At 37.3% G+C, this 27359-nt stretch overlaps 1 protein-coding gene across 8 annotated transcripts in view; it reads left to right on the forward strand.

The window, feature by feature from the left end:
* nhsl1a (NHS-like 1a) overlaps window positions 1-27359 on the forward strand; it is a 52659-nt gene that overhangs the window by 2210 nt on the left and 23090 nt on the right. For 2 of the 8 annotated variants that reach the window (XM_084393977.1, XM_084393983.1), the window contains exon 1: window positions 11735-12541. The exons of 1 other annotated variant lie outside the window; for it this stretch is intronic. In XM_084393977.1, the coding sequence (XP_084250103.1) occupies window positions 12343-12541 (199 nt within the window). In that variant the 5' untranslated portion in view covers window positions 11735-12342. Of the gene's footprint in view, window positions 1-11734; window positions 12542-13385; window positions 13536-22230; window positions 22791-27359 lie in introns of those variants that run through there. 5 more of the 8 variants (XM_084393974.1, XM_084393982.1, XM_084393980.1 and 2 more) reach the window with 4 other exon arrangements.

Consider the following 27359-nt stretch of genomic DNA (forward strand, 5'->3'; position numbering starts at 1 on the left):
AGTTGCCAGTAATGAGTCTTCTTTATCTCCTTTTTCTCATTGCCTTCTCTGCGTCCACATATTTCTGTGTATCTCCATGGTCAGTATGTTGCACTTCTGTTCAGCAATTCCCTGCAATGCTTTCACCTCCAAAGAAAACAATGGGTGTTTTCACTGGCTCTGCCTCTAGAACTAAGCCCAGAGTAAGGTGAGTGGAGTGCAGGAAACAGCGCATAAGTGGATACATGTGTGCTCCAGACGTCCAGCCCCGGACGATATATTAAAAGGTACTAAGAATGAAAAAGAGAGTAATTTCTTTGTCTGCTGCATGCTGACACAGAATATACGGTCGATAGAAATAAAACTAAAATGATCAGACAAATGACAAATAACATCAGGCTAATCTTCAACAGAAATAGAAAAATCATATTGATCTCACTACTGATTTTCCAGTCCATTTTTGAATAATTTAAACTTAGCCTACAGGTACAAATTGTTGATCTTGATCTTGATCTTATGCAATGGAATTGATTGAAAAGTATAGTTAAAGGCACGGATGCAACAAAATAAGACCCGAGGGTGACCAGATGTCATCATGAAATCAAAATTGACCCTATTTACACACAAAAAATTACGCTCTGAAATGGCGTTCCTTCTCTGATGATGTCAGTTTGAGGTTGAATATCCTTAAAACCCTGCCTTCTATTCAGTATTCCGTTTCACTTGGAAATACATCACAACACCGAAGTTATGTCATTTGCAACTTCCCGTTCACAGAGACGGAAAAAAACAACATTGGATGACCATTATTCTGAATGGGACATTCTCCCTTAATGTCTATGGTGGTGATGTCAATCAAAGCAGAACAATTTATTTAATTTTGATTAAAGAATAAATACATGCATTAGGTTATAATGCAACACAGAATGAAACATTTTGCACAAACATTTTCTGGGATACATCAGCCCCCCATATTTGGTTTGTTCTGACAATAGCAACTACAAAGCATAGTATATTTACTGCTGGGTCTGAAATGTATAAACCATACACATATTGTGTCACAATATGCAATCCAGCTGTTATATTCCTACCCTCCTCCCTCCTTCCCTCAGAAAGCTCCTCTAACCCATTCCTCAGAGTTCGTCTGCAGGGGGAAAGCATGTCGAAACCAGATGTTGGTCCAGCCCTTATGAAGTCTCTCACTGATACTGTGTTTTTATCACAGCCAGATGAATGCACACCCTCTTTCTTTGTCTATATGTGATATTTCCCTCATTATAATTGGGGAAATATCTTTTTTTCCTGCTGTATGTGTGCTTATATTCTTTCCAAATTGCTTTTCCTTTTCCCTCCTACTGTCTTTCTACAAAAGGAATAGACATTGACCTGTTGTGTTTTTTTATTTTCTGCTCAAATGGGGAATAATTGAATAGAAGCAGAGAGCTTTGAGTTCCTAAGAGTTGAAAGCTGGAACCTTGGTTAATGATTCTATTCAAATCCATGAAAATCTAGTATCAGTTGAGAATCCTCTGAAGTCCACATTGAAGGAGATACGGACTGTTGCAATCTGATATATGAAATCTGGCCTGCAAAAGGTTGAATGCTTAATATTTCAAAATGGCTTGACCAAAATACTGGATAGCTGTCCAACAAATGAATCATTATTGGATCAGGAACATTGTCTTTGAATACCTTTAATTTATTTACATCTATAAACTTCAAATTAACTTACTAGTTAGAAGTTCAAGTCTTTAATGAATGCAATCGAGTTAAAATAGCAGTACTCTCCATGATAACAACGATGGAAGATTCACACCTTGTGACTAATATTTTTGGTGTATTGTAGATATCTACTTGAAAGTTCATATAAACTATTAGACTGCAGATGATGAAGGTTTTTAGACTTTAAGACAGTTTTTTAAGTTTACATGTACTTTCACAATGTATCTTGTTGAATGTGTGTTTTTTTGTTTTTGTTCAGTGACTAAAATACAACTTGTGATCACTCTTCTGTTTCTCTCAAATGGGAAAGTTTTGCACTCTTGACTGTTGTGACATCATGTTGTTTAGACAGTTGTATCACATAACTCTCCCATCCAGACAATAGATGACTCACTGGAACTGCTGTAAAGTCTATCTTGGTGGAACTTGTGGGCTTATTTTTATTTCATGACAGATTTTTATGGACCCTCTGGACTTAATGTTTCCTTTCCTTTCTGGAAGTTTTTGTTGGGAAATGGTTCTGTGTAAATGGAAGCAGAGGGCTTCGTATGCACACCCTTTACTACTTTTCCATTTTAATTTAAAGGTATAATATGTACGAATTTTGTATCAAAATATCCAAAAACCACTTGCACAGTGTTATATATTTATTTCAATTATGTACTTACATTATCCTAAATGTTTACAAGAATTTGTAAATTCAGACAAATTCACAATTTTAAATAGTGCCCGTCCCTTGTCGCCTGTCAATGACGTAATATCCGCGTTATCCCTGGTTTCTGCTTGTACTGCCATAGTAACCATGGCGACAGATGTGGACAACTGCGTAATGTTTAGTGCCACGCTGTTGTTGTTTCGTTCAGACATTATGAATCATGGCAAGCAGACTTTGGGACAAAAGGAGAACTAAAACGAGGATCAATATCAGCGTGGCGTTTTCGAGATGCCGGGAGCTTCACGGCAAACTTCGACTTGACAGAGCCGTCGCTCTTGCATGTACTTTATTAGACAGGTGAGCAAATGTACAAAAACAAATCAATGTTATATAGCTCAACATGATGAAATGTTAGAATATGATCAGTATGTTATTCTAATGTTGATTTAGCTTACTGCTAGTCTTATATAGCCAACAAACTAACACATAGAATAACATTATAACTTTCAACACACTCAAATGCTGTTTAGTATGATAGTGTAACGTTAGACCAAGTCTAACAGCGCTGCGTTACCTCACAATATTAATTTGTCAAATAAACTGACCTGTGTAAGTAGTAATTCAGCACTTGCGGTTAGTTGCAGTATGTCCTAATTTCTTTATATCCGCGGGACTCGCGTGTGGCGCTGATATCTGTCTCTCATTAGCAATCGCGCCCTGCTTCATACCACTGTCATGTTAAAAAATATGAATGTTTTCACTCATCCATAAACATTATTAGATCCATCAGCATGACGGCAAGTTCCATGATTCTGCTTATCACTGCGTCATCAACCTTCGCCTTTGTTATTATAAGAGGTTAGCGACCCCTAGCGGCGAAAAACAAACAAACATATTGTAGCTTTAATTCTGGGCTTAAAGGCAGGGTAGGTAGGATTTATTAAAAATTAAAGATCCAAATTTGTTAAAACTTTCTATATATATCAATACATAATTAAAATGTAAGAACTCTGAAAAAAAGAGTATAAAAATCAAGTGACTCTAGACCGTTTAATCTGTATTAAACACAGCTCATTATTTCGATTCGGGACGAATCAAAGGATTGGCTTAGGCGACTGTCACTCTCTCGCAACCATGGCAACCACCCTTTTGCCACACAGCACCTGCCCACTTGCGCGCGACCGTTTGATTTGAGGAGTGCGAGAGGCACGGAACCTGATCACACCTCCGTCCAGTAGATGGCGGTAATGCACTATGTTTGCAAGCTGCCAATAAAATCTATCGAAGAAGAAGAAGAAGGCACTGAACCTAGGAATACCAAAACAATGGCAGAGAAAGAGCAATCTAAATTTACAGTACCGGCATATGCAGTTAGTGAAGGCAAACCAGGCAAAAAAATGCCCCTTCCCCTCCGCTTGTCTCAGGTAAATAATGCGTCCTCTAGCTCAGCGGTCGGAGTCGCGCGTTCATGTGTTTTGGGGGCGAGGCTTTGGAAGAAGCACAGAAATGAGGGGGTGGAGTGAATGGAAATAATGAGATGTCTTTAAAACAGTCGTGAGAGGTCTACAGACACTCGATTTTGATACTTTCTTTTTCAGAGTACTTACATTTTAATTATGTATTGATATGTACATAAAGTTTAAACAAATTTGAAAAATAAAAATTTTAGACCATTTCTACCTACCCTGCCTTTAATTCTTTAATTATGGTGAAATTGTGTTAGTAAACTTAACATTGAGTCCAGAATCAAGCTTCTGTGTGTCATGGTTGGTTGCAACAAAGAAAGAGTAGAGGCAGGATCTAAACACAGCAGTCACATTTATTAACAATACTTTGCTAAACAAAAAACACACAGGAGTAAAACTGCAGGAGAATAATACAACTCAGCATAGATTAGAATGGACAAAGAATGACTAAAACTAATGGCTATAAATACACAGAAACCAAATAGCTAAACAAGGAGCAGGTTAATCAAATCAATTTAACAATGAGTTGCTATGACAACAAATGAAAACATGCTAAGAAACCATGAGCTGTGTCCCAATTCAGAGGCTGCATCCTTCGAAGGACTCTGACTTCAGAGGCTGCATCCTTCGAAGGCCAGAAAGGTTGGAACGAGCATTGTTAAATCTTGCCTACTGTGGATTGTTCTTGTCACCTAGAAACTGTGACAGCTGCCATTGATGAGTGCCAGTAACTTTTGAATTGGACTTTTTTTTAAAGTTATATTAAACTGTCTGAAAACAAAACAGGGTTCACAAACTGTCAAAATATGTTTCTATAATAAAGAGTATAAACTATATATAATCGCATCTTAGAAAGATATAAGTCAACATTTACACTGCGTTAAAAGTTTTTTTTTATTATCATTAGATATTTGAAACCCAATACTTGGCAATTTCTCAAAAAAAAAATCCTGTTGTCACTTGCGTGACAAGGCCACGAAGGATCCATCTGTTGTGTCCTTCATTTCACAGGAAACGAAGGACGCATTTGGAGGTCACATTTGAATACGGTTCAATACAGTTCATTTAGGATACGATTGATCATGTTTAATTTTGTTCTAGATATTTCATGTAGTACTCTAGCGCTCCAAAAAAGAACAAGCATAGTTTAGCCAGCCACACACTCCATCGCGTCTTCTCCAAATATATAGGCTGTTTATACAAATAAAAGCATCAGTTTTACGTCTAATCATGGGATGACTGATTGGCTTGTTCAGATAAACCCTTAGTTATAATTATATACAAATTATCATTTTAGACTATTAGGATATCTCTAATTTGTGAACTGTTGTGTTTTCACACCTGCACAGAATTTAGACTTTTATTTATAAGATTTACATGTGAAAGGGTATGGTTTCTATGCCACTGTTTCACATTTTCTTTCTTGCTGAAAGAAGTTTGATTTTTAGTAACAGTATGCTATATTTATGAGCTGGACTAAAAGCTTGCTGTGAAAGGCTCTAGTGAGTAGATCATGTCTGGTGAGATTTTAACTCGTCAATTTTCTCAAAGAATCTAATTTGATGGAACGAAAGTAGTAGGTCTAATATAATTACAGTAATGGAAGGAGAATGGCATGCAGGTACTTCTTACGTAGGCCAAAAAACAATGGGAATGAGGAGTAATAATGTAAGAGATGGCAGAGTAGTAGTGCAATAATGTGGTTCTAGTTTGATTGCACTTCCATGCCTCTGATGTAAAGGTGTATTTGAGTCTACCATGTCAGAATCTAATGATACAGCAGACTTTCCTTTTTAAGCTGAAACTTTACTGTGCATTCAGCGTCATTAAACTGACTGGCCTGCCTCTGCCTCAACAATAAGTGTCTTGTGCTTGGACGAAGCGGCCCTGAATTTACATCCAGCTTGGCATTGAGAGCAGTCTCTGTGATTGAAGAGCTTTTGTTATTGAGTTTATTTAGTCATGGCAGAGCTGGAGTAAAGTACTCTTACGGGTTCATGCCAACGTGAATCACAGAGGTCAGGGCCTGATGCTTTCATTTAGTTTAATTCTAGTTGTTTTGGCCTTTAGTCCCCATTTTCAATGCAGAAGCCTCTCAGTCTCTCCTGTTCCAGATAATTTGCCTTCTCATGGCCTCAGTCCAACTTTCTGCCGAGGCCGTTTTGCATGACTAGCTCAAGATAACATTGTAAGATGTAAAAGTTGGTTGTCAAGCTGGTTATGAAAAAAAAAAAAAAAAAAAAATTCACTCTAAAACCAACCTGGGAGACCAGCAATCCTAGGCTAGTTTATTTTCCCAGTAGAGCTTTTTTCATTGTTTAATTTCTAAATTGCTCATTATGTTTTGGGAATTCCTAAACTGTAGGCTTCAGCCTAGAGTGAATTCTAGTTATTGTTTTCCAAGTAATGGTATCTGTGAATTGTTCTTCTTCAGCACGTGGGTGTCTTTTGTGTCGATTCCCCTTCAGTTTGCCCTTCACTTCAGACTAATTAAAAGATCTCATGGGGATGTGGAGAAGTAGGTCAGTGTGGGACTGGGATGCTTATTCGGGCTGAAAAAGAAATATGATTTTCCTCCTTAGCGGAAAAATCCAGCACATTCCTAAATCCCTCAGTCGTCCAGCAGATTCACACCTGGAAGTCTGAAACCGAAGAATCGCCCCCACTGCCTCTGTGCAGTTTAACCGAGTTTGAGTTATTGTTTTCAGACAATACTCCCAGCATAAACCCACACAGGCATAGACTCCTCAACTTTGTTACAAGGTGGTCTTATCAAATGTGCCTCACACAGTAGCAAATATAACAGAGATGTTTTTTTATGAACATTCTTTTAACTTGTTTATATACAGATAAGCTTCATTCCTCACACGGAGCTGTAAAAATCTGAAGGCCAGTATACTGTATATCAACAGGATTTTTGAAGGGATCCTCCTCAAAGTTTGTCAGGAAATTGATTTCATGATATGCCTCATATGTTTTGGCTTTTGACTTGGTTGAGCATCTCCATTTTGTATCTGTACTGTCCACCTCATGTTAATTACGATTTCATATCTCACAACTTTATTTCTCTATTTCTTTCAAATATTACTGTAAAATTTCACTATGATAAACTATGCTGTGGTCAAGCTTGCTGATGCAAATGGTGACCATATGTGAAGTTTGTGGTGACAGCTGTGATACTGGAATAACACAGATATGATAATTTAGATATAAGAGAGAGGGGATGAGTGAGATACAACAGTGACAGACTTCAGGATTTCCTCTGGTTTTGTGAATATTTCCTCTCTGTGATGTCTCTCTGGCTGAGACTATAGAGTGAAAGGAACCTTATAACCACTGGAATGGCTGCTGCCAGTAGAGGAAGAAAATCTGTAAACAAGTTTCCTATTGAACTTGAAATTAAGGTAGTCTACATTCAGCCTATTGTAGACTTTGGTTGGCCTATATAATTGAAAAGCCACTTGTCTACAAGGCAAAGTGAAAAGAACTCTTCAAGATGACGTTACAAGGTTACAAATAAACTTGTTTAATACTCATTGAGATGGTCTGTTTATCATTTATTGAAGATTCAAGCCGTTTTGCTATAGCTATATCTATAGATGCATATCAACTCAGACCATCTAATTCATTATTTAAAGGCTTTCAATAAGGGCAGAAACACCTAAAATCACCTTCAGAATGTCTTAAAGTTGTTGTTTTTTTCATCGAGGAGGCCATAGATGTCACATAAAAAAAAACTTTAAGACATTATGAAGGTGATTGATAGCCTATGGGGGTCCCATCTGATTGTTTGAGAGAGTTTAGAGGAAAACAGCATGAAAAGATAAAGGCTTGGAACAAATATGTTTTATAAGTTATTTAAAATTAAGCCAAATTTATTGTATTGTGCTGTTGATCTCAGTAGAGGTCAAATCATAAATGTAGGCTATTAGGCCTACTTGAGAAGGAAAAATGTGAAAGGTCTTAGGCCTATTGTTTTCAGAGAATTTATATATTTTTACCCTTTTTAATCCAATTGTGATTTTTACCCTTGTTTTAAGCATAAACCGCACGGGATGCAGCAACTAATCGATCAAATCGATTTTATAGAAAATGAAAATAATCGACAACGAATTTGATTATCGATTAGTCGCGTCTGCGCGCTGTGACCGGGAAACTACCAGCTAGTCACATCGCGTGACAGTAGTTAATACTGAATAACACATTTATATGGTCAAAACACATATGGAAATCAGAGTGAGCTGCTGCGGGAAAGGTAGGCTACATGATCAATGTTGTCCGAAACATGAGAATGCTCTATATATTAATAAGCGCTTCAAACAAAAGCATAAGCATTTGCCGCGTCTTGCCCTGTCCTGCTTTGACAGATGCGTCACGTTTAATAACAATATCATTACGATGTCGATTTAAATAGTACATTGGGTTTAATTTTGGATTTAATTGGTCGTATAATGAGATCTAATATATGTTGTTAGTGGCGAGAATTTTCATGTGATAAATACATTCACGTCTATTGATATTGTAGGCTACGTATATTCAGCAATGGTCCAGCGGCACAATTTTTGACAAGCATGTTAAGAGGTTCTGGGTTCTAATCCGCATTCGTATAGTTTTTTTTTTTTCATCATCAAAACCGATTATGTTTATCAGTGGTTGTATATCAAGCAGGGACACGTTTGTGTGCATTTTGTTTTGTGATTTCACCGTAACGAATAGAGTGTCTCCACAACGGATTGAAGCGCGCGTCCGAGTGAAGACACAAGAGAACACTGTATCCGCGCCACTGATCGCAGCGACAACGAGCACTTTGATCACTTGATTTAAAAAAAAAACACATTTCAGCGCTAGATCGCCTCTTATTTAACTAGCGAACGAAACGAATGCTCTGCTAGTTAACTGGAGATGTTTTATTTGTATTGGTACATCCGTGCCGCGATATGTTTCAAAAGTGGTGGGGACAATATCGACCCTGGATAAAAGCGATGGGGACATGTCCCCCGTGTTGTATTTAGGTTTAGAATGTAATGTTTGTATTTTAACACTTTTCTTTTTGTGTACACCATCCTGCATCGAGACATTCACTAGGCTATATTTGTTTTTATAGGCTTTAGCTATATTACACATATTGTTGAGGACAGCATTGGGGTAGGATTTGCAATAACATTGTTTAAAGTAATGAATTAAAAAACATTTTTAATAAAAAAAACAACATTTTTAATAATATTTTTTTCATCCGATTAATCGAAAAAATAATTGACAGATTAATCGATTATCAAAATAATTGTTAGCTGCAGCCCGCAACAAATTTGTCAGAGAAATGTATTTGGTTTTAAGTATGTTTAGATCTTTTTATTGGAAAACAAGATAAAAAAAAAATACTGATTAATAAAATTATGTTTTTCACTTTGCAGTGAAAATGACAATAAACACATTATAGTATAGTGTTTGTAATGGATGCATTGTAAGGCAATAAATATGTATATTCCATGGTATTGATGAATGAAGTCAAATAATAATTTATAGAAACTGTTGTGGTCTGTTTTCAGCTTTTTTTATTATTATTTATACAAAAACAAATAGAACAACCCAGAGAAACAAAACAAAGGTGGATGACAGGTAAAAGTAGGTTCTCGGGGGTAAATTTGTCAGTTGAGGTCATTAGTTATGGTTCAACAAGTCCCCTTAATGTGGTTTTAATGGCTTATTAGTTTGCCAAGGCCATATGACTGGACTTTATGGTTGAAATATGCGACTCCACTGCTGTTGCTGCTCCCTTTTTCCAATTTAATCCTAATTGAAAACATCTGATCCTGGGGTTGTTTAGTCCTGCTTTAGTGAGGAAAGTGCCTGTCAAAATACCGCCAACATTCATTTTTTGGAATGTGTATGTGTGGAAGGAGAGATTTGAATTCACTGGTTTATTTGGGTGGAGTCGACCAGCTCATAAGTAAAACCGCAGTTGTGGTCTGTCTGGAAGAGATTGCATTTCCATTTCATTTAAACTTTGCAGTCTGAGCACACACTCATTGTAGAGGTTCCAATAGTTACTGAAAACCATAAGCTTTATTAAATTGTATTCAATGCTTCTTTATGCACTGAAATAGAAATCCAAACTAACTTGATTTGCTTTTATTTGTTCATATGGAAACCTTCTTGCCAAAACTATAACCTAAAAACAAAATTAATTGTATTCTTATTTAAAATGTATGTTGTTATTGAAAAATATCTAAAATTGCATACTTAAAAGAGTGACAATTAAAGTCAAGGACGTTGATGTGTTTTGTAGCAGGGTTCCCTGTCTGTCCCTGAAGGAAATATGGGGGCAAAATGGTACAAAAACACTGAGCAAGAGTGAAAATCTTGTGTAAACAGGAAGGTAGCTAAGCGTGTCGGATAAGCTTCTGTATCAGGTATCTGTTTCAGCTCTGGCTTGATAGTTTATGTTTCCCTCTCTTTATTTTATCATGCCTTATCTAATGTTTTTAAAGTCTTGAATATCATCCCTGAATATGAGGAAAGGCTGCCTGTTAGGGACGTAATGATGTCTTGAGTTAGTGCTTGAGTGACATTAACAGATTTATTGGCTAAAATGAAGTCTTTTTTTAGGCAAATATTAAATTCAATAGTATGTTTGGGTCCATGGCACCCTCTTGTGGCTGAAATATGATGTCTGCTAGTCTGCATAGTCCTGATGTAAGGTAGATGATTAGCAGCTAGACATGGTGTACTTTTATGAAAATATTATAATAGTGCCTAAACTAATTAGCTATATTATTGTTTCAGGTTTTTATTCTGACATTATCGTAAATTCCTTCAGCAGCAAACAGAAACTAGACATTAATTATCCATCTCAGCATGCCAAGAGGACATAACCAGTGTCACTGAATAGATGTAAATACAATTAATGTATTCATGTGAATGAATCTAAGGATTTTTAAAGCCATCATCAATTTATATGCATTACTGCTGAATTGTGCAGTACAAAATCGTGGCATTTAAGACTTTGGAACGGTTTTGGCGCCATCACGGTGTTTTAGGGTCAGCATGTATTCCAGATTAATGCCATGTAAAGCAGTCTGGAACATTTGGATTGCTCTTGATGTCAAGGCTTTTGGGAAACATTTGACTATGGGCGAGCTGATTATGCCAACTGGCTCACTATATCAAACATACATCTCTATGGTGGCCCAGATATGGGTCAATAGGAACATATGACCAAAGAAACTTTCCACCAGCAAAGAAAAAATATTCATTTAGATGAATTTCACTAATTTAACTTGTTGATTCAAATATGTTAAAAAAATATATTATTTGTGCAATATAAATGTCACTCTGTTTTCATGGTTTCAAAAGCAAAGATTTTTGCACCAAATTTTTTTAGAACAAAATTGGAAATAACAACAAAATGACTCATGGTTTGGTCATGGATTCTTTGGTCACATTAGCGATTTTAGTCGCTTTTTTAGTCACCACTTGGATCTCTGAAGTGCATGTTTTATTATGGCATTAGCTGATTTATGGATCACATAAATATTTCTTTTCTCTGTAGTTTTGGTCCTCCTAAAAATGTCTTTATGCCTCAAGAGACTCTAGAAGAGAGAGATTGATGTATTTTTTTCTTTTGGGAAAGTGATGCATAGTACCATCAGTGTAGCTAATCGGTCACTAAACAAGTAACATTAAATGTCTTCTTTGCTTTTTAGCCTGTTCTGTGCTGTATTTTTTCAGAGTACTGTCACTCTGTATACTATAATTATGATAAATAATCATGCATAATTCATTATAATAACAGGCACACTATGTGACAGGTCTAAGAGCTTTTCCCCTGTCACCTGTAAGACACTCTAAATCAATTAATCTGCTTTATCTATTTATAGGGTGTGTGTGGACCACGCCAAAAGTGTTGCCTTTTGAAGATTAGACAGAAGGAGTGTGAGAATCGTGTGGTTTAGCCAGGAGCTGTTCTGTTTAATATTACTTCGAATCGCCTTGTTCATTGAGCAGCATAACAGATGGAGTTTATTTTGCTCCACCTGAAGAAAGAGCATGCAAAAATCCTGCTGGAGCTGAAGCAGCCGTGCTGGAGGAGCACATGAGTATGCACACACACACACACTTGCTCACGCCAACGCACCGACGTGTCACAGCTGGGGAGCAGAGGAAGTTCTTCACTTTCTGTCCAAAGTTTCTCTTCGGACTTCCTGAGACTGCACTTTACTTGTTTGGAGTCAAACTCATTTAGACAAAGAAAGAAGAATGTATTTTTGGAGCTTAAAGGCATGTTGAAAACCAGCACTGCTTGTAGTGGAGCGAATGAAGACAATTTCAACATCATATTTTGAAGCATGGATATTCCAGAAGGACCCGCCCTTGGTTTTTGCAAGCATGTTTATTATAAATCCCTCCATGTTAGAGTGATCTAAGCTGCTGTTTGCGTTTCGTAAGGAAATGTGGGGCATTTGGAGACGTGCCTGACACTTCGGCTCGAGTCAGGCTTTTTGTTGGCGCTGATTCTGGGAGATGTGGGGAGAGAGGAGCTTTCTGAGGTACAGGGGGGAGTGGGCAGAGGGCAAAAGTCACCCTGAACCTCGAACCCTTGGTGCCCTGGGTCTTTCTTCTCTGTCCGAGCAGCGTGGACACTTCTTCCCCTGCCGCAGAGAGCAGCTGGATGCTGATGATGAATATGATGAGTGGGTTTACGCACCTCTTCATCGCAGAGGTAAGTACAGGACACTCATCTTTCATTGTATTTGTCTGTTTGTGATAGTTCCGTAATATAGCCTTTAAAACACAAGAGAACTAAACGTTCCCAACAACGTGATTGTATTTACCTTGTGATAGTGAGGGATTTCCTTGTGAGGAGTCCAAGATTAACAATTTGATTGAATTAGTCAAGCCATCTGATTTAATCTCAGTCCACAGTCAACACCAGCTTTTTAGTTAAAGTAAGACTGAAATAGCATTGGGATTACGGTCAACTTTACTGCAATAACCTTCTAAGTTATTGTGCTTGAATTCGGTTTGATTTGATAAATGTTGCTATATCTGTAGATATGAATCTGCTTTCAGGTCTATTTGCACTCAGATGCTATAATCAAAATCACTAAATGCTGTCAAAATGCATCACACAAAGCATGTTTTGTGTGTTTAGCTATTAGTCTAAGCATTAGCGGCAGATGACAGCATAGGACAATGACCTTTTATTTCTGTAGCAAACAATTGAGTCGAGGGGATTTAGCTATATTTAACTTTGTGTGTGTCAAAAGCCAGCGACGTCAGAACTGCTGACAGCTAAGTTAAAAACAATCAATGCTCTGCAGCGCTGCAGCTGAGGATGGAGAGAGAGAGAGAGAGAGAGAGAGAAAAGGAGGGGGTCTCCCTGACTGAGTCAGTCTCTCTCTCCCGCAATCTCTCCACCTCTCTGTCCTTTGTCCTGGAATAGTGTCAGTCCTGTGGAACGGCAGGAGTATGTTGGGATTGGATAACACTTTCCCAGGGCGCATGAGCTGGCTGGTTGCCACCGTGTGTGTCTGTATACGTGGGTGAAACCGAGGGAGGGGGTTACAGATAGTGTCTATGAACCTGTGTGAGTGTTTGTGCTCTGGAGGGACGGGGGGCTGTGTGAGGACAGTGCGCTCCAAAACTCTTGACACACTTCCCACAAAATACCAACATACAGTGGGAGAGGCAGGAGACCATGTTCTGTCTGAGAGGTAAGTGGCAGACCTTCGAAACTGAAGGAAAGAAAGACAAAGAACTGCTAGGAGGCACAAGTTATTGCAGTTTCAGAGTGTAACAGTTCCCTGATGGAAGACAAAGGGGGGGGGGGGGGGGGGGGGTGTTGAGCTCAGCTGTTAGTTAAACGTCCTGCACAGTTTCAAAGCGCTCCTCTCTCCTCCGGTTCCTTTGTTTTCTTGCTAGGAAGTCCGGCTCGCAGGCTGCCGGGGGAAAGAGTGGGAATCTGTCAGAAAAGTTATAGTGACCATATAGTTTTGAGGTGATGAGAGAGGTTGTTTATAAGGAAGGAGGAAACTTTTATCTGATCTGTCTTTCATGTGAGCTCTACTGAGCAGTGATTGTATGGCATATTTTTCTTTAGAAATGCAAGTTTCAGCTGCAAGTGTTGCAGCTTTGTCATTCTTTGTGGTTTTGGCTCTGTGCTGGTATTTTGTGATCCTCATTTGATCTTTAAATAATGTATACAATGCTTGGTGTTTGGTTGAAAGGAATTGCTCGGTTATAAATGGAAATTTAGTCATCATTTGCTCACCCTCGTTGTTCCAAACAAACCCGTATGACTTTGATCAGCGGAACACGGAAATGTTTAAGAAATGTTCTGGTCTCTCTTTTACGTGAGTAAAAGTATCATAAAAGTTATTTTATTATGGTTTTTATCAGTTTGGAGCTTGATAGCCCCAGTTCTCCTCTACATTTATTATATGGAAAATAGTGGCAATGACATTCTTCAAAAATTCATCTTTTGTATTAATCTGAAGAAAGAAAGTTATAGAGGTTTGGGACAACATGAGTAAATTATGACATACTATTTACTTTGGGTGAACTATTTATTTAAGCTTAGCTTTTTGTTTTGTGATGTGTGTGTGTTTGTTTTGGATGGATGATCAGGTGGCTTGTGTTCTTGTTCACTCTCTTTCTTTTTCCCTTTTCTTTTTACTTTTCTGTTGTTTTGTGACTTTTTGTTATCCAGTGTATTCTTCATATCAAGCATAAATAATCTGCCCAGCATGGTGACCAGTTTTTCTTTGCCAGTGGTCTCCTCTTTCATTCACCAGTGACCTGAAGGTCATGTTTTGAATGGTCGCATTGGTATTTTGGCTTTATGTCTTGGCTGATTAGTGCCAGTGCTTTTCAAAGTGACCTTTTTTCAAAAGTACTTTTTCTGACCTGTGGTAGTATTTTGATAGCAGGATCAGATGAAAATAGCCTAAAATTGGACATTCATTTTACTATTCTCAAGCTAAGCTGAGAAGGCTTGTTGTCTCAAGTGTTGTATCTCACCGTCTGTATGGTTTTAAGTCAAACATTCAGTTATATATATCTAATATATATATATATATATATATATATATATATATATATATATATATATTTTTTTTTTTTTTTTTTTTTTTTTAACAGTGATTTGGTATCTTGGTTTCAAACTACAGTATTTTTTTATTTTTATTTTTTATTAACCCACTTAATTAAATTCTATCCCAAAACTATGGTTTAAGTGAAGGCATTTTTTCATGCTCTCACATTTCACATATTTTCATTTTATTTTTATGGAAACATTCGATATTTTATTGCTTGTAATCTTTTTGCTGTTCCACTGAATTTTGTCTTATGGTTTAAATTTAGCTGAAAAGTCAAAATAATAATGGCAGGTTCGTCACAACCCCTGCTATTGGGGCATCAATGTGTGTTAATTAACTTTATTTTTTTAATTGTGGACTTGAGTAAAAAGGTGTGACAACTAGCCTCAGTCTCCCTACTAAACTTCATTACCTTACTTTCAATCATTTATGTTGGCTTATTTGGTTCAATGTGTTTTCTTTCAATATGTTCTTCAACTGATGGATTGAAATAGATTTGTAATTGATAATATCCACTAAACTGGCCTAAAGCATACTTCATTGTTCAGTGTTGTTTACAAAAATCTGTCATTTGCAGCAGCAGCATGAATTTGGATGCATTCAGCCTGTAGCTGAGGGCTTTTTTGCAGGTTGAGACAGGCTTCTGCTTTAAAGTCAAGCTCCAAAACAAGTGCATTCATATCACACCAGCAGCGCTCCTTCTCTTTCCATAAAAACCCTTGTGGATTTTCCTTTTTAAGCTAATTGTATACCAACACACTGCACACTTGCATCCAAGTACGTCTGCTCTCGTAAAGTAAAGCTGCTTTATGGACTGACTACTGTTGTCAGAGGTGTAATCGCCGGGTGCGAATGCATGCGGTGACCCACAACCCACAGGCTTCTCTAAAAGTGTCACATGATGGAGAAAAGGTTTCGCAGCTCCCTAATGAACAGCTAAAAGAGCATTCTGTTAGTCAGCTGCTCCTCAGGTCTTGAATAAAATCAAAGTCCTTCTGTAACTTAAATGAGAAGTGGAGACGACTCGTGGGAGGCAGGGATGGGTATTTTGTGGAGTGTAATTTACTTTAAGAGCCTGAAAGCGTTCTTCTGTGTAAGATTTTTTTTTAATAAATTAAGCTTCCTTGACCTAGATAAATGTACCCGCCTCCCTCTCTCTCCATTTTACTCTTTTCCAGAAGAGCCAAAGCAGCTGATTGGATGTAATCCAATTATTGTCTCGCTCATTTTGCGATCCTACCCAAAGGACCAATCATCCCATCCTATCTGCTCAAGTAGGAGGATTTTACGTTGTTCTTGCTTGCTTTGGATTGAAGATGCAGAAGTCTTATGAGAATCTCAGCTGTCAGGATGATGATTTTTCCAAATCTCAAAGTCATTATCCAGGCTTAATTGTTAAAACACCTGGATTCGAGTCTCATGCGAGCATGAATGTCTCATTATATACTTTTTCCCGTTTCACACAAGGCATTCACAGTTCCTGTGACAGTTATGAATCGGGAACATTAGCCAGGGTTGGCTTTGAGCCTGAAGAATGATGGCCATTCCACATATGTCAGCCCCTCATGAGGGTCTCAGTCACTAGGCGTGTGCGTTGCCGACCCTCCCTTTCACATTAGTGGAATTCTGAGTCTGATCCCTGTAACATCGTGTTTGGCCTGCACATATTTTGAGGGTGGAGATAAGCAAAGAAAGGCCATTCTTCATTTCATAAACACCATACCGGACGATTCTAAGATGGAACCGTTCAAGGGAGTTAATGATTTTAATGTTGAATCAAAGTCTAGGATGTTTTGGCATTCTTTAAGATTCTGTGGAAAGAATGAGGGACATTCAAAACATTAAGAGATTGACAGATGGGAGTATTTGGAAATGTAGTCCAAAAGCACCCCTTAAAGCTGTAAATGGGTTCCTCCTCTAGGATGCTTATTTGTAGGAGTGTGTGATATACAGCATCTGAACTCCACAGATGTCCTTTGAAATCAAGTTATTTATTGGTCGGAAGAATGCTGTGCACTACTGTGTAGTAGTTACTACATTGAATGTTCACATCAAATATTTCACATATGCATGTTGCAGTCTAGCTGGGAACACTGGTGGTCTGAATACTGGAATTGAGAGAATGCCATTAACAGCTCTAAGTTGGTATTCCAATAAGTATAGTGGGAATTTTTGCACATGTATGTATAGCTGGCTATATATAAACAAATGGTATCTGAAATATGTGCATATGTGTGCGTTCTCCTTTTGGTTTTAATGACATAAGCATATAAGCTGACATAAAACCCGATTTGAGATTAGGGATGTACCAATCTTTAAATTCTGGCCAATGAAATAAGTCAATAATCTTTTCATGTCATGGTCGATATTGAATTTTTAGTTTTTTTTCTTCTAAATAAATAAATAAAACATGAAAAACTAAAACCCAATAATTTAAAATGCTAAATGAATTTACAATGGTAAAAAAAAAAAATATATATATATATATATATATATATATATATATATATATATATATTCATTTTGAGATGTCCCAGGGCTGTCCCAGACGAAAGATGACCAATTGTGGCAATTTCTGTGGTCGTGTCAGACCTTTAGGATGATCATCTCACAGTTCGCAGGTGCTGTGCATATGCTTTTATTCACTTGTAGTATACAGGATATCAAATGATGGCCAACTTCCCACACAACAGCTCTGTCTGATTAAAGTCACGTCCACTGAGTCATGACAAAGGACAGAAATGATCCAAATGGACACAACAATGGAGCCGTGCACACTGACTGTTCCAGCAGGTGCCTTTGGCCGAATTACAGGGGCTCCATAGCAACCATTGTTGAAACCCTCCAACCTTGTGGTTTTTGCACCCAAACAAGCAGGGGTTCGGGCAGTGCCGACTTGCAGCCAGTGGGGGCGCACAATCTCTATTCAGAGCCACTGGTTTGTATGATTCCTTGGAGGAACTAATCTCAGGGGATGTTTACACATCGTTTTCAACTAGGAATGGAATTTTTTTTATGCATTTTGGCCATTCATTTACATGACAATGGCGTTTTACGGGCCTAAAAACGCAAACTTTTGGAAAAGGTTTTCAAAGTGCAAGTTTTTGAAAACAATACTATCTACCATTATGCATGCGTATTACTTGTTCAGTCTATAGGCGTGTTGTGTTTCTTTACAAAATGACAACGCCAACTACTGGCCTGACCTGCATAATGCAGCATCCGGGTGAACTGGGCTCGTTTTGACAACGTTGTCATCTGTACGTGAAAAACGCAAAGGAAAAACCTTTCTGTTTTTAGTACATCATTGTCATGTATACTGTACTAAGTTTACTTTCTTCTGTAGAAGGAAAACGAAATTTGGAAGAAAGTGGGATTATATTAGGTTCACTGTAAAATGTGATCAGTAAGGGAGGAAACCTGTTGCCTTAAAATTATTAGAACAACTTCATTTTTTCAATTACACATGAAGTTTATTTACTTAAATATTTTAAAGGCAACGGATTTCCTCATGCACTTTTTTTAAGTTAAAGGCGCATTGTGTAATATTTAGGAGGATCTGTTGACTGACATGGAATATAATATTCATAACTATGTTTTCACCTTATATAATGAACCGTTATGTTTTTTTTGTTTGTTTTTTTTACCTTAGAATTAGCCGTTCTATCTACATACACCACGGGTCCCCTTACATTGAAATTTTATTTCCATTTTGCGCCGACATGTTTCTACGGTAGCCCTAAATGGACAAACTACTACAGAGCGTGTTTCGTCACTATATTGTTCTTCGTGCAAAGAAGCTAGCTAAAGTCAGCGAATAAAACACTGACACAATGATGAACAAGTAACAATAATTTTCGCAATGACAATGTTTTACTGAATAATTAAGTAAACTTAATTTCTTAATTTATCTTTGTAAAGAAACCTTATTGCTTAACTGGCTACTCTCTGCTGTTTCAGACGACGACATCTTTTCCTGTCGGCCACCGTAACTTCTGTTGGTTGCAATTCGCAACCTCACCACTAGATGCCGCTAAACTTTACATACTGTACCTTTAAGTCAACTGATCACTTTTTACTGTGTTGCTAAATTAGTTTAGCTGCCTCATTCTCGCTCTTATTCATTATCAAAAATTAATAAACCTGCCATTTCATATTTCTTCTGTTACAAAAAGTGCTAGATTTCTGAAACTTTAGTATCTCTAAGCTTAACAAATTTGCACTGCATCTTCACAAATGCTTAAAGGTTGTATCAGCGATTTTAGGCCCAAAAAAGGCCCAAACATAAATGATCACATTCATCTAATCTTTCCTAACGATCCGCTAGCTGCCCGCCCCATAAGCAGGCCGTCAAAAAAACGCGTCTCTGTAGGCTCTGAGATCTGCACACAAAAAAACCCTGTCGGTGATTGGTTGGAACACTATTTATTTTGGTTTTGAGTGGTTGGTGAAACCAATTGTTTTTGGTTGCTTGGCACTTTGGCTGCAAAGTGAAAATGAAAAGATTAGATGAATGTGATCATTTATGTTTGGGCCTTTTTTGGGCCTGAAATCGCTGATACAACCTTTAACTGCATAACTGTTCATTCAATTAAGTGGATCCAGATGCTTTGCAGACCAGTGAGCAATGACCACACAAACACATACTTTACTTCTTGTGACAAACAATGTTCTTGGAAACATACTTAGAAAAGTGCACGTCACAGCGTAAACTTCATTGAAATGTGCATGTTACTCATTTAGGTTAACACAGAGCCCAGGACGGACATTCATCCAACATTTGCTGCCAGGCATGTTAAACGATAAGCCTACATTTATGTGGATGTGATAGTGTTTCTGTGAAAAGCTCTCTTTGGGCCAGCGTGGTGGTTGTACTGTATGTAAGTTTAAGCTCTTGGCATGACAGATTCTGGTTGCTGGAATTCTCATCTGCTCCAGTTCTCGCCTTTGGCGGTCATCCAAAGAATTGAGCTCAAGGGTTTGGATTAGCAGACCACGGATGGAGTTTAATCAGATCTCATCACGATAATATGCATGATTATATTATATACAGCTTGTCCATTCAAAGTGCTGAAATACAATATTGGAGTGTTTTGTTGATCTATTTGGGTGACGGATCATTTTCCAGCCCCAGATTTTTCACCCATCCTGGGGCTCAACAAATTATCTGGACTTAGTTGCATTTGCTAGAGATAACCAAGCACAATACCCTTTCTGTCTGACTATCTGTTGGTCATACTGTATTTCACTCCCTCTCTAATTCTCATGTTTTCTATACCCAAACAGCGGTGCAAGTGACTCCAGATGGTTCTAAGAAGATAGGAAAGACTGGTGCTGATAATTTATTAGCTATTGTAATTATTTTGAGCTATTTATTTATTAACCTGAAACTTTGATTTCTTACATTTATATGCTGAAAATTAAAGTTGTTTTGAAATACAACTTACCCCTTATTCATTTAAAGGTACACTATGTAACTTATCTAACACGATGTAAACTATGGCCCTCTAGCTGTTAAAAAAACAAAACTGCATGCATTTTTTGCAGAACAACATAGTTTTGGCTGTGCCATGACTGCAGATGAATATTATCCTTCACAATAGATGATGCTTTACAATGAACTCTGTTAGAGAGATACATATGGCAATTTATCTGGTCAATAAAATACCTTACTCCCCTGTTGAGTAATAAAAATGGCATCTTCACGTCACTTTTATGCATTTCAAATCCCTCAGTTCTCACCATCTCTGAAAAGCCATACCAATGTTGATTCCCATTTTATTTCGAGCTCTGTGACTGCCGTGTTCTATTTTTTCCAGCAGACTTTACTTTGTTTTGTGTTTTTCAAAACTAGTGATTCCACAGAGGTTTGAGATTTAATGTGCTCAATGTCAATCTTTTTCGCTCGTTGTGATAATGAACCTATTTTCTCTATTTATGGATATGACGAGTACGCAGTTTCTAAAATATAAACACTTAGGCTCACCATAGTGAATCAGGGTAAGGCAAAAACACGTTTGGAAGAAGGATTAATGATGTATTTACTCATTATTTAAATTTAGTTAATTCTGAACACAAAACTTACATAGTGAACCTATAAATTACATGACATAAAGTACAAAGGTTTGGGTGGCTTGTAACACAAAATTGCTGTTTTTGAGATTACTGGGTTTTTTTACTGTTAAAAAACTATTTTTTAAATATTATTTTAAATTAAATAAAGAATTATATTAATACTTTTTTATGCCAACCCCCATTAACCTCTTCCCTCAACTAAAGTTTAAATATTTTATTTCAAAAGGTAAAAAAAGTAACATTTTATTCTAAAACCAAAACTGCAAACTGCAGTTAGTATAATTATCAAGCAAATGCATAAAACATAGACAGAATATGTGTTTTGTAGTTACAGTTGAAGAAGTCAATGGGAAATGTAGTGTTTGCAATCCTCCTTATCTGCTCAACCATGGCATTTCTACATTTCAAGTGCCTTGAAACACACAGCATTATTCAATTTGTTGATGTAATTTCCACTGAAACAGGATGACAGGGCGGGACATATCAAACAGCTTTAAGAAAACAAACAGCCAATAGCGTTTTGTTTATATCACATCTCGGCCAGAGCTGTTGAGCTCAGTAAAGCCGCAGTTTCCTACTAATTTCTAACCGTTTCTCCTCCTCGTATCTCCTCGATATCGCTTTAAAATCTAGCATTCTGTGCAGAATTCAAATGGATACGTTTTCTGGTATGCGCCGACTCGTGCATATGATGCGCGATATGGTGCTATCATGTCTCCTGACCGGCAGACTGTGTGCACTCTACACAATACTACCACAAAACCAGACTTGCATTCGTCTGAATCGTTCCCTATCCCCTATATAGTGCACTATATGCCATTCACCAGAAAATAGTAAATGTGTGAACAAGTGACTGATTTTAGCTGCAGTTTCAGCGTCTATTTATGATGTAGGGTGCGGGATGCTTTAGATTCAAGAGAGCTTTTGATTGGACAAAAAATCTGATGAGAATTGCTGGGTGATGTCCTTAAAATCAACTATCCATATTGGCGGAAGTGAAAGACTGCAAGTTTTGAATGCTTTATATCTCATAAATGCGAAGCTTTACCTTACAGATAACATTAAGGCTTAAAAAACTTCATGGGGACTTTAAAGTGAATGTTTTGAGTTGTACTACCTTCTCCCAGGTGACCATATGTAGTGCAAAGCCTGCCTTCAGCAGCACTTGATGTGAAGGGATAATCCTGGTTTACAGATTAGACAAGGCAAGCTAACTTGAGAAGTGAAGGATTCCCTCAGTCTAATGCTTTAGGTAGTTAGTGAGAGGACAATAAAATACTAGACGCGGTTTTCTCCGATTCTTGTGACGAACCTTTGATCCTTTTGTTTATGGAGAACTCAGATTTACCCTTACAGATATTTTCCAAATCTGGCATGATTAGTGACTTTTGGAGACTTAATATTTGTAGAGGTTTCTCCGGACACCTAGTTGTCTGAAAGGATGGATGTGGGAACCTGTGGTTGAATATCCCAAACTGGACTTGAGTTGAGATACTTTTGTCAAGCACAGGATGATTGCATACGTAGACTGTCTCTCCACCGAACCAGCTGGGAAATGCTGGAATAGGACCTACTATGAAGACGAAGATGAACTTCTTCCTCTATATACTCGCAAACTGAAACTCCAGCCCAAGACGGAGGGCAGCCTTCGCCGCAGACTCCTCACCTCCAAAATTCACCAGCAGCAGGACGCCCTATGGGCGCCTAAACCCTGGGCAGGACCACCGGCTCGAAAGAGCGCCACACTGCAGGGCCAGCCCAACTACACCTTCAGCCCGCCGCGCAACGACTTGAGAGGTAGCTCTTAAAATCTAGTTTGCTTTTGTTCATCAGAGGAGCTTTTGTTTTGCAGCTTAAATGCAAAAGCTGGTGCTCAATGATTAATTCTCTCACTTTATAATTTCTGTTGGCATAACAAAGAATGGCTGATGGTATTCACAGGTGTTAAAACTTAAGAGCTAGACCCTTGAAACTTTGATGGGTTTTGACAGGTTTTTGGTGGTGAATAGTTGAAGCGCAGTGAATAAAGAATAGTTTAATGTGTTGGCCAGTTTGAAGATTGGTGTCTGAAGTCTGGTATGAGGCATGCCATGACAAGACTAGTGCTGGGATACACAATAGCAGCAAGTGTTACTGAACTAAAGAGAGGTTTGTAGATAATCTTCTGAGGAGAATACAGGAATGTTCAAAGAGAAGTTCTTCAATTTAAATCGTCTTTTAGCTGTCTTGAGTTTAAAGGGATCTTTCCCTTTAAACTGCAAATTGGTCATCATTTACTCACCCTCATGTCATTACATACCTGTACGACTTCTTTCTTCAGAGGAATACAAACGGAAAGATGTTGGAGAATATACTGACACTTGTTTTCCATATGACTGCAATGTCAAAAGCACCAGAAAAGTCAAAATGGTCTGACTCAAAAGAATGATTCTTTCATGAATCAGGCCAGTGATATTTTAGTATGATTTATATATTATTAACAAACTAGTATTTATTTTGAATTAGCTTTTCTTTATAGATTTTTGATATACATTTAAATATTCATCAAGTTTTAGTAATTTTGATATGAGCTTTTGTATGTTTTATTAGTTTTGTTGTTGTTTATAGTCATTTTAGTGTCTCAGCTTTAACTTAATTTATTAGCTGCCATGCCAACAATTCCAGTTTTCCAATATTTAAATGTTATTTCAGCATTCAGCATTAACAAAATTTAATTTTAATAGTTTTATTAAACTATATTAAACTTTATTAAACTGAATCAGGCATCTTATGAAGTTTTTCAGTGATTAACAAAATTGTTTATCTGTTTTTCACACAGTTTTCATTTAACTTGGAACATAGTTCACAAGTCATATATACCACTTTTATTATGCTTTTGTGTCCTTTTGAAGATTGAAAGCTCCTGTCATCATTCACTGTAATTGCATTAAAAAGATATTTCTAAGTTTTGACATGAGCGAGTAAATGAGGATAGAATCTACAGATGAACAATTTACTTAAAATTTGTGATTCTTTGATACATTTGCAATCTGCATTTACCCTGTACAGAAATACATCTTACTGTAATTACAAACTAAATACACGCTGTACTTCTGCAGCCGTAACATGTTGTCTGATTTCCCAGAAGCTAGTTTTATCAGTGGGCCAATTCGCTCAGATTAAACCCAGTTACTTAAAAGACTTATCCAGAACTAAATATGTGTACATATTCCATGTAATATTAATCCAGAGGCTTGTTTAGAGCAGAGTTTTGGTTTGGGCCTTACATTGAGAGAAGAGTATGTAATGTGGACTAAGCCTCAGGTTCTTGGCAGACAACATAGCTGATTTCTTTGGACTGTGTTAAAATATCATGCAATCCATCAGGCAAGCTGCTCCTTACATCAGATGTGGAGACAGATGTCTCTGAGACCATACCGTCCACTCCAATCAAAATTCAGTTCTTGATGCTTTTTGAATAATTCTCAAATCATGCTGGAGACCATGATCAGGTATTACACAAACTTGTGAAGTTCACAAAGTTCAGGCACTATACTGTTATTAAAGCAAAAATATGATTGTAAATACTTACTATATTTATTATCAAATCAAATGTCCTTGTATTATAATGATGGTTTGTACTTGTGTTTTGGCATCCATGTGTTTTAAAATGCTTTGTTGGATTCAGCTTCTCTTCAGACACGTACTAGTCTAGCACGCACTTATTTAGCGAGGTGGCCTACAGTCCATACGGTGTGGTAAACACTTCTAATGCGGTCTAATTAAGGTAATTACTTTCAAATAGGCTTTGTGCTACACACAGCTGCTCAGGGAAGCACGTACATGACTCGCACACACAATCACGCACACTTCTTTCTCCATGAATGTCAATACAACAGTACAGTGAACTTTACTTCCTAGTGTTATGTTTTTGTCATCATCGTGTTCCCAAGAGCCCCTCCCTTCCCTCCTCTATTCTCCTCTATTCTCCATTGTTAGTCCATTAAAGGCTGAGATACTATGTTGTGCCACAAGATGGCATCATTCTTTTACATTGCTTCTTCTACTATTCAGTGTCATTATTTATTTTCAATTTGAATGTTAATTATTTTTCCCTGAAGTGATCAGAAAGGATTAGGACCTCAGTTCACCCCAAAATAAAAATGTTCACCCTCGCCCTCAGGTTGTGACGAACATGTATGCATTTTTTTTTTTTTTTTTTACTGTGGAACACAAATCGATAATTTCTGCAGATTGCTGTCTTCCATACAATGAAAGTGAATAGACATTTAGGCTGTCAAGCTAAAAAAAATTAAACAAAATAATTAATTTACACTACCATCCAAAAGTTGGTGGTCAGTAAGATAAAAAAAAAAAAAAAAAAAAACTTTTCCGAAGAATTTTCAGCAGTCATTATTCCAGTCTTCAGTATCACATGACCCTATGATGATTGAATAGGGTTAGTGTAAGGGGATATAATATACAGTTTGTACATTATAAAAACCATTACGTCTTTGGGAAGTCCCCATAAAACATGGAAAACTGTGTGTTTTGCTTGAATTTTATTTCATCATAAAGCCAATCAATCAAATCAAATTGATTTATTGGCTGTAGCTTATGGCAGTCTTTGATTGGCTGCTCTGTCTAGACAAACCAGTGATGATTAGTCAAGCCAAATAGTTTGTTTGAAGCCTAATTGAGAAGTGTGTCACTGAGGAATTTATCAGGAATGTATCATTAAAAGTCTGGGATGTTTGGGAATAAGTCCAAGTTGTCTCTCATGTCTGCACATGCAGTGTCCACAAATTTTGATAAAAAATGGCCACTACAAAAATCTGATGGACAGATTTATGTAATAAATACAGCTATTCATAAAAATTTTTTTATAATAACATGAATCACCATGAGTATAGCAGAGAATGGCTTATTTCATGCCAGGAAGTAAAAATACCATCCCAAATCCCAATATGGCCTCAGTAGTCTCTGCTGATGTGCTATAGGGTATCACATTTCTCATTGTGCTGGAGCTGGCCCAGTTTTCTGACACAGATATTGGCACACTTTGTAGCCGGTGCTGGGGCAGTCATGTTACAGATCAATATGCCACATATGTCTGAGCAGACAGAGTGAGCAGAGTGGCTAACTGCTGTATTATTTATCAGGCCAGTGTCTGGGTCTGACTTTTATAATATTTTAATGCTCCTCACTTAGAAATCTGAATGTCTGTTCTTCTTCGCTGTTCTCTAAAGATGAGAAATACTGTATTGTTCACCACAATAATTTGGGTGATCCATAGAAAGAAAGATCATTGTCAGTCTAAACACATGTATATTCTATTCATGTTTGTATATATCCATGTTGTCAATAATATGTTTATAATACATGTGCAAATAATTTGTGTGTGTGTATATACAGTATATATATATATATATATATATATATTAGTGCTGTCAAATCGATTCATTAATATAATTTACCTTTTTGAGTGATGAAATTACTCAAAATTCTGTATATATTAATATAAAGATTAATATTACTTAAAATCACCCTTTTTGCCTCCATGCATTCCCTTTACACTGATTAGGGGGCTCATATGAAGAAATCATATAGTAACATCATAAAAATCACCCAGAATACCCTAGACATCACATGAGAACACACAACAATCATGTTTTTCACAGGTAAGCACCACTCACATTTTCCTCGGACAATGTAAAAATCAAGTTAAAAATCCGATCAGATGCAGTATAAAGTGCATCCTTAATAAGGCAACTTAATGTTTTGTATTGTGAGAGAATGATTGGTTCGTCTTGCTTGAATACAGATGATGGTGTTTTATGAGCATGTTGTGTGTGTAGTTAGGCTTTTATTGGGGCTGGTTTGCTTTGTGCTGAGCTAAGAGTTTCTTTACGTTCTGAGCCAGTGTGCTGATCACACTTACAGCTAGAGGTGAACCTGTGGCTCTGCAGTGAGGTGACGCTGACCTTCTTGCTATCAAATGATCACAGAAGCCATCTTTGCTTAGTTCAGTAGATGACATATCTTTACATTGTCTTTAATCAGCACAGGAACATTTTTGAAGCTTGACTTGCAAGTCAGTTCATGTATTGCTTTTGCTTTCCATAGAAACATGGAAAGAAGCATTTACACATCAAGTGCCCTTGTAAAATCAGCAGTTCCTCTTCACATGCCCCACTCCGGCAAATTGTGTGTGGGTCTTGTTGATTTAGAATGGAGACTAGATGTAGTGCTCTTGTAAGCCCTTGATGGATTGTATCACCAAATTCACACACAGCTACCCAAGCAACCATAACCAGGTCATGTAAGAGTCAGGCACGTAGGCTTTTATGTGTGTAATAACCAGAGAAAGACTTGCAGTCAGACTCG

The sequence above is a fragment of the Rutilus rutilus genome, assembly GCF_951802725.1.
Source record: "Rutilus rutilus genome assembly, chromosome: 21".
NCBI classification, from domain to species: Eukaryota; Metazoa; Chordata; class Actinopteri; order Cypriniformes; family Leuciscidae; genus Rutilus; species Rutilus rutilus.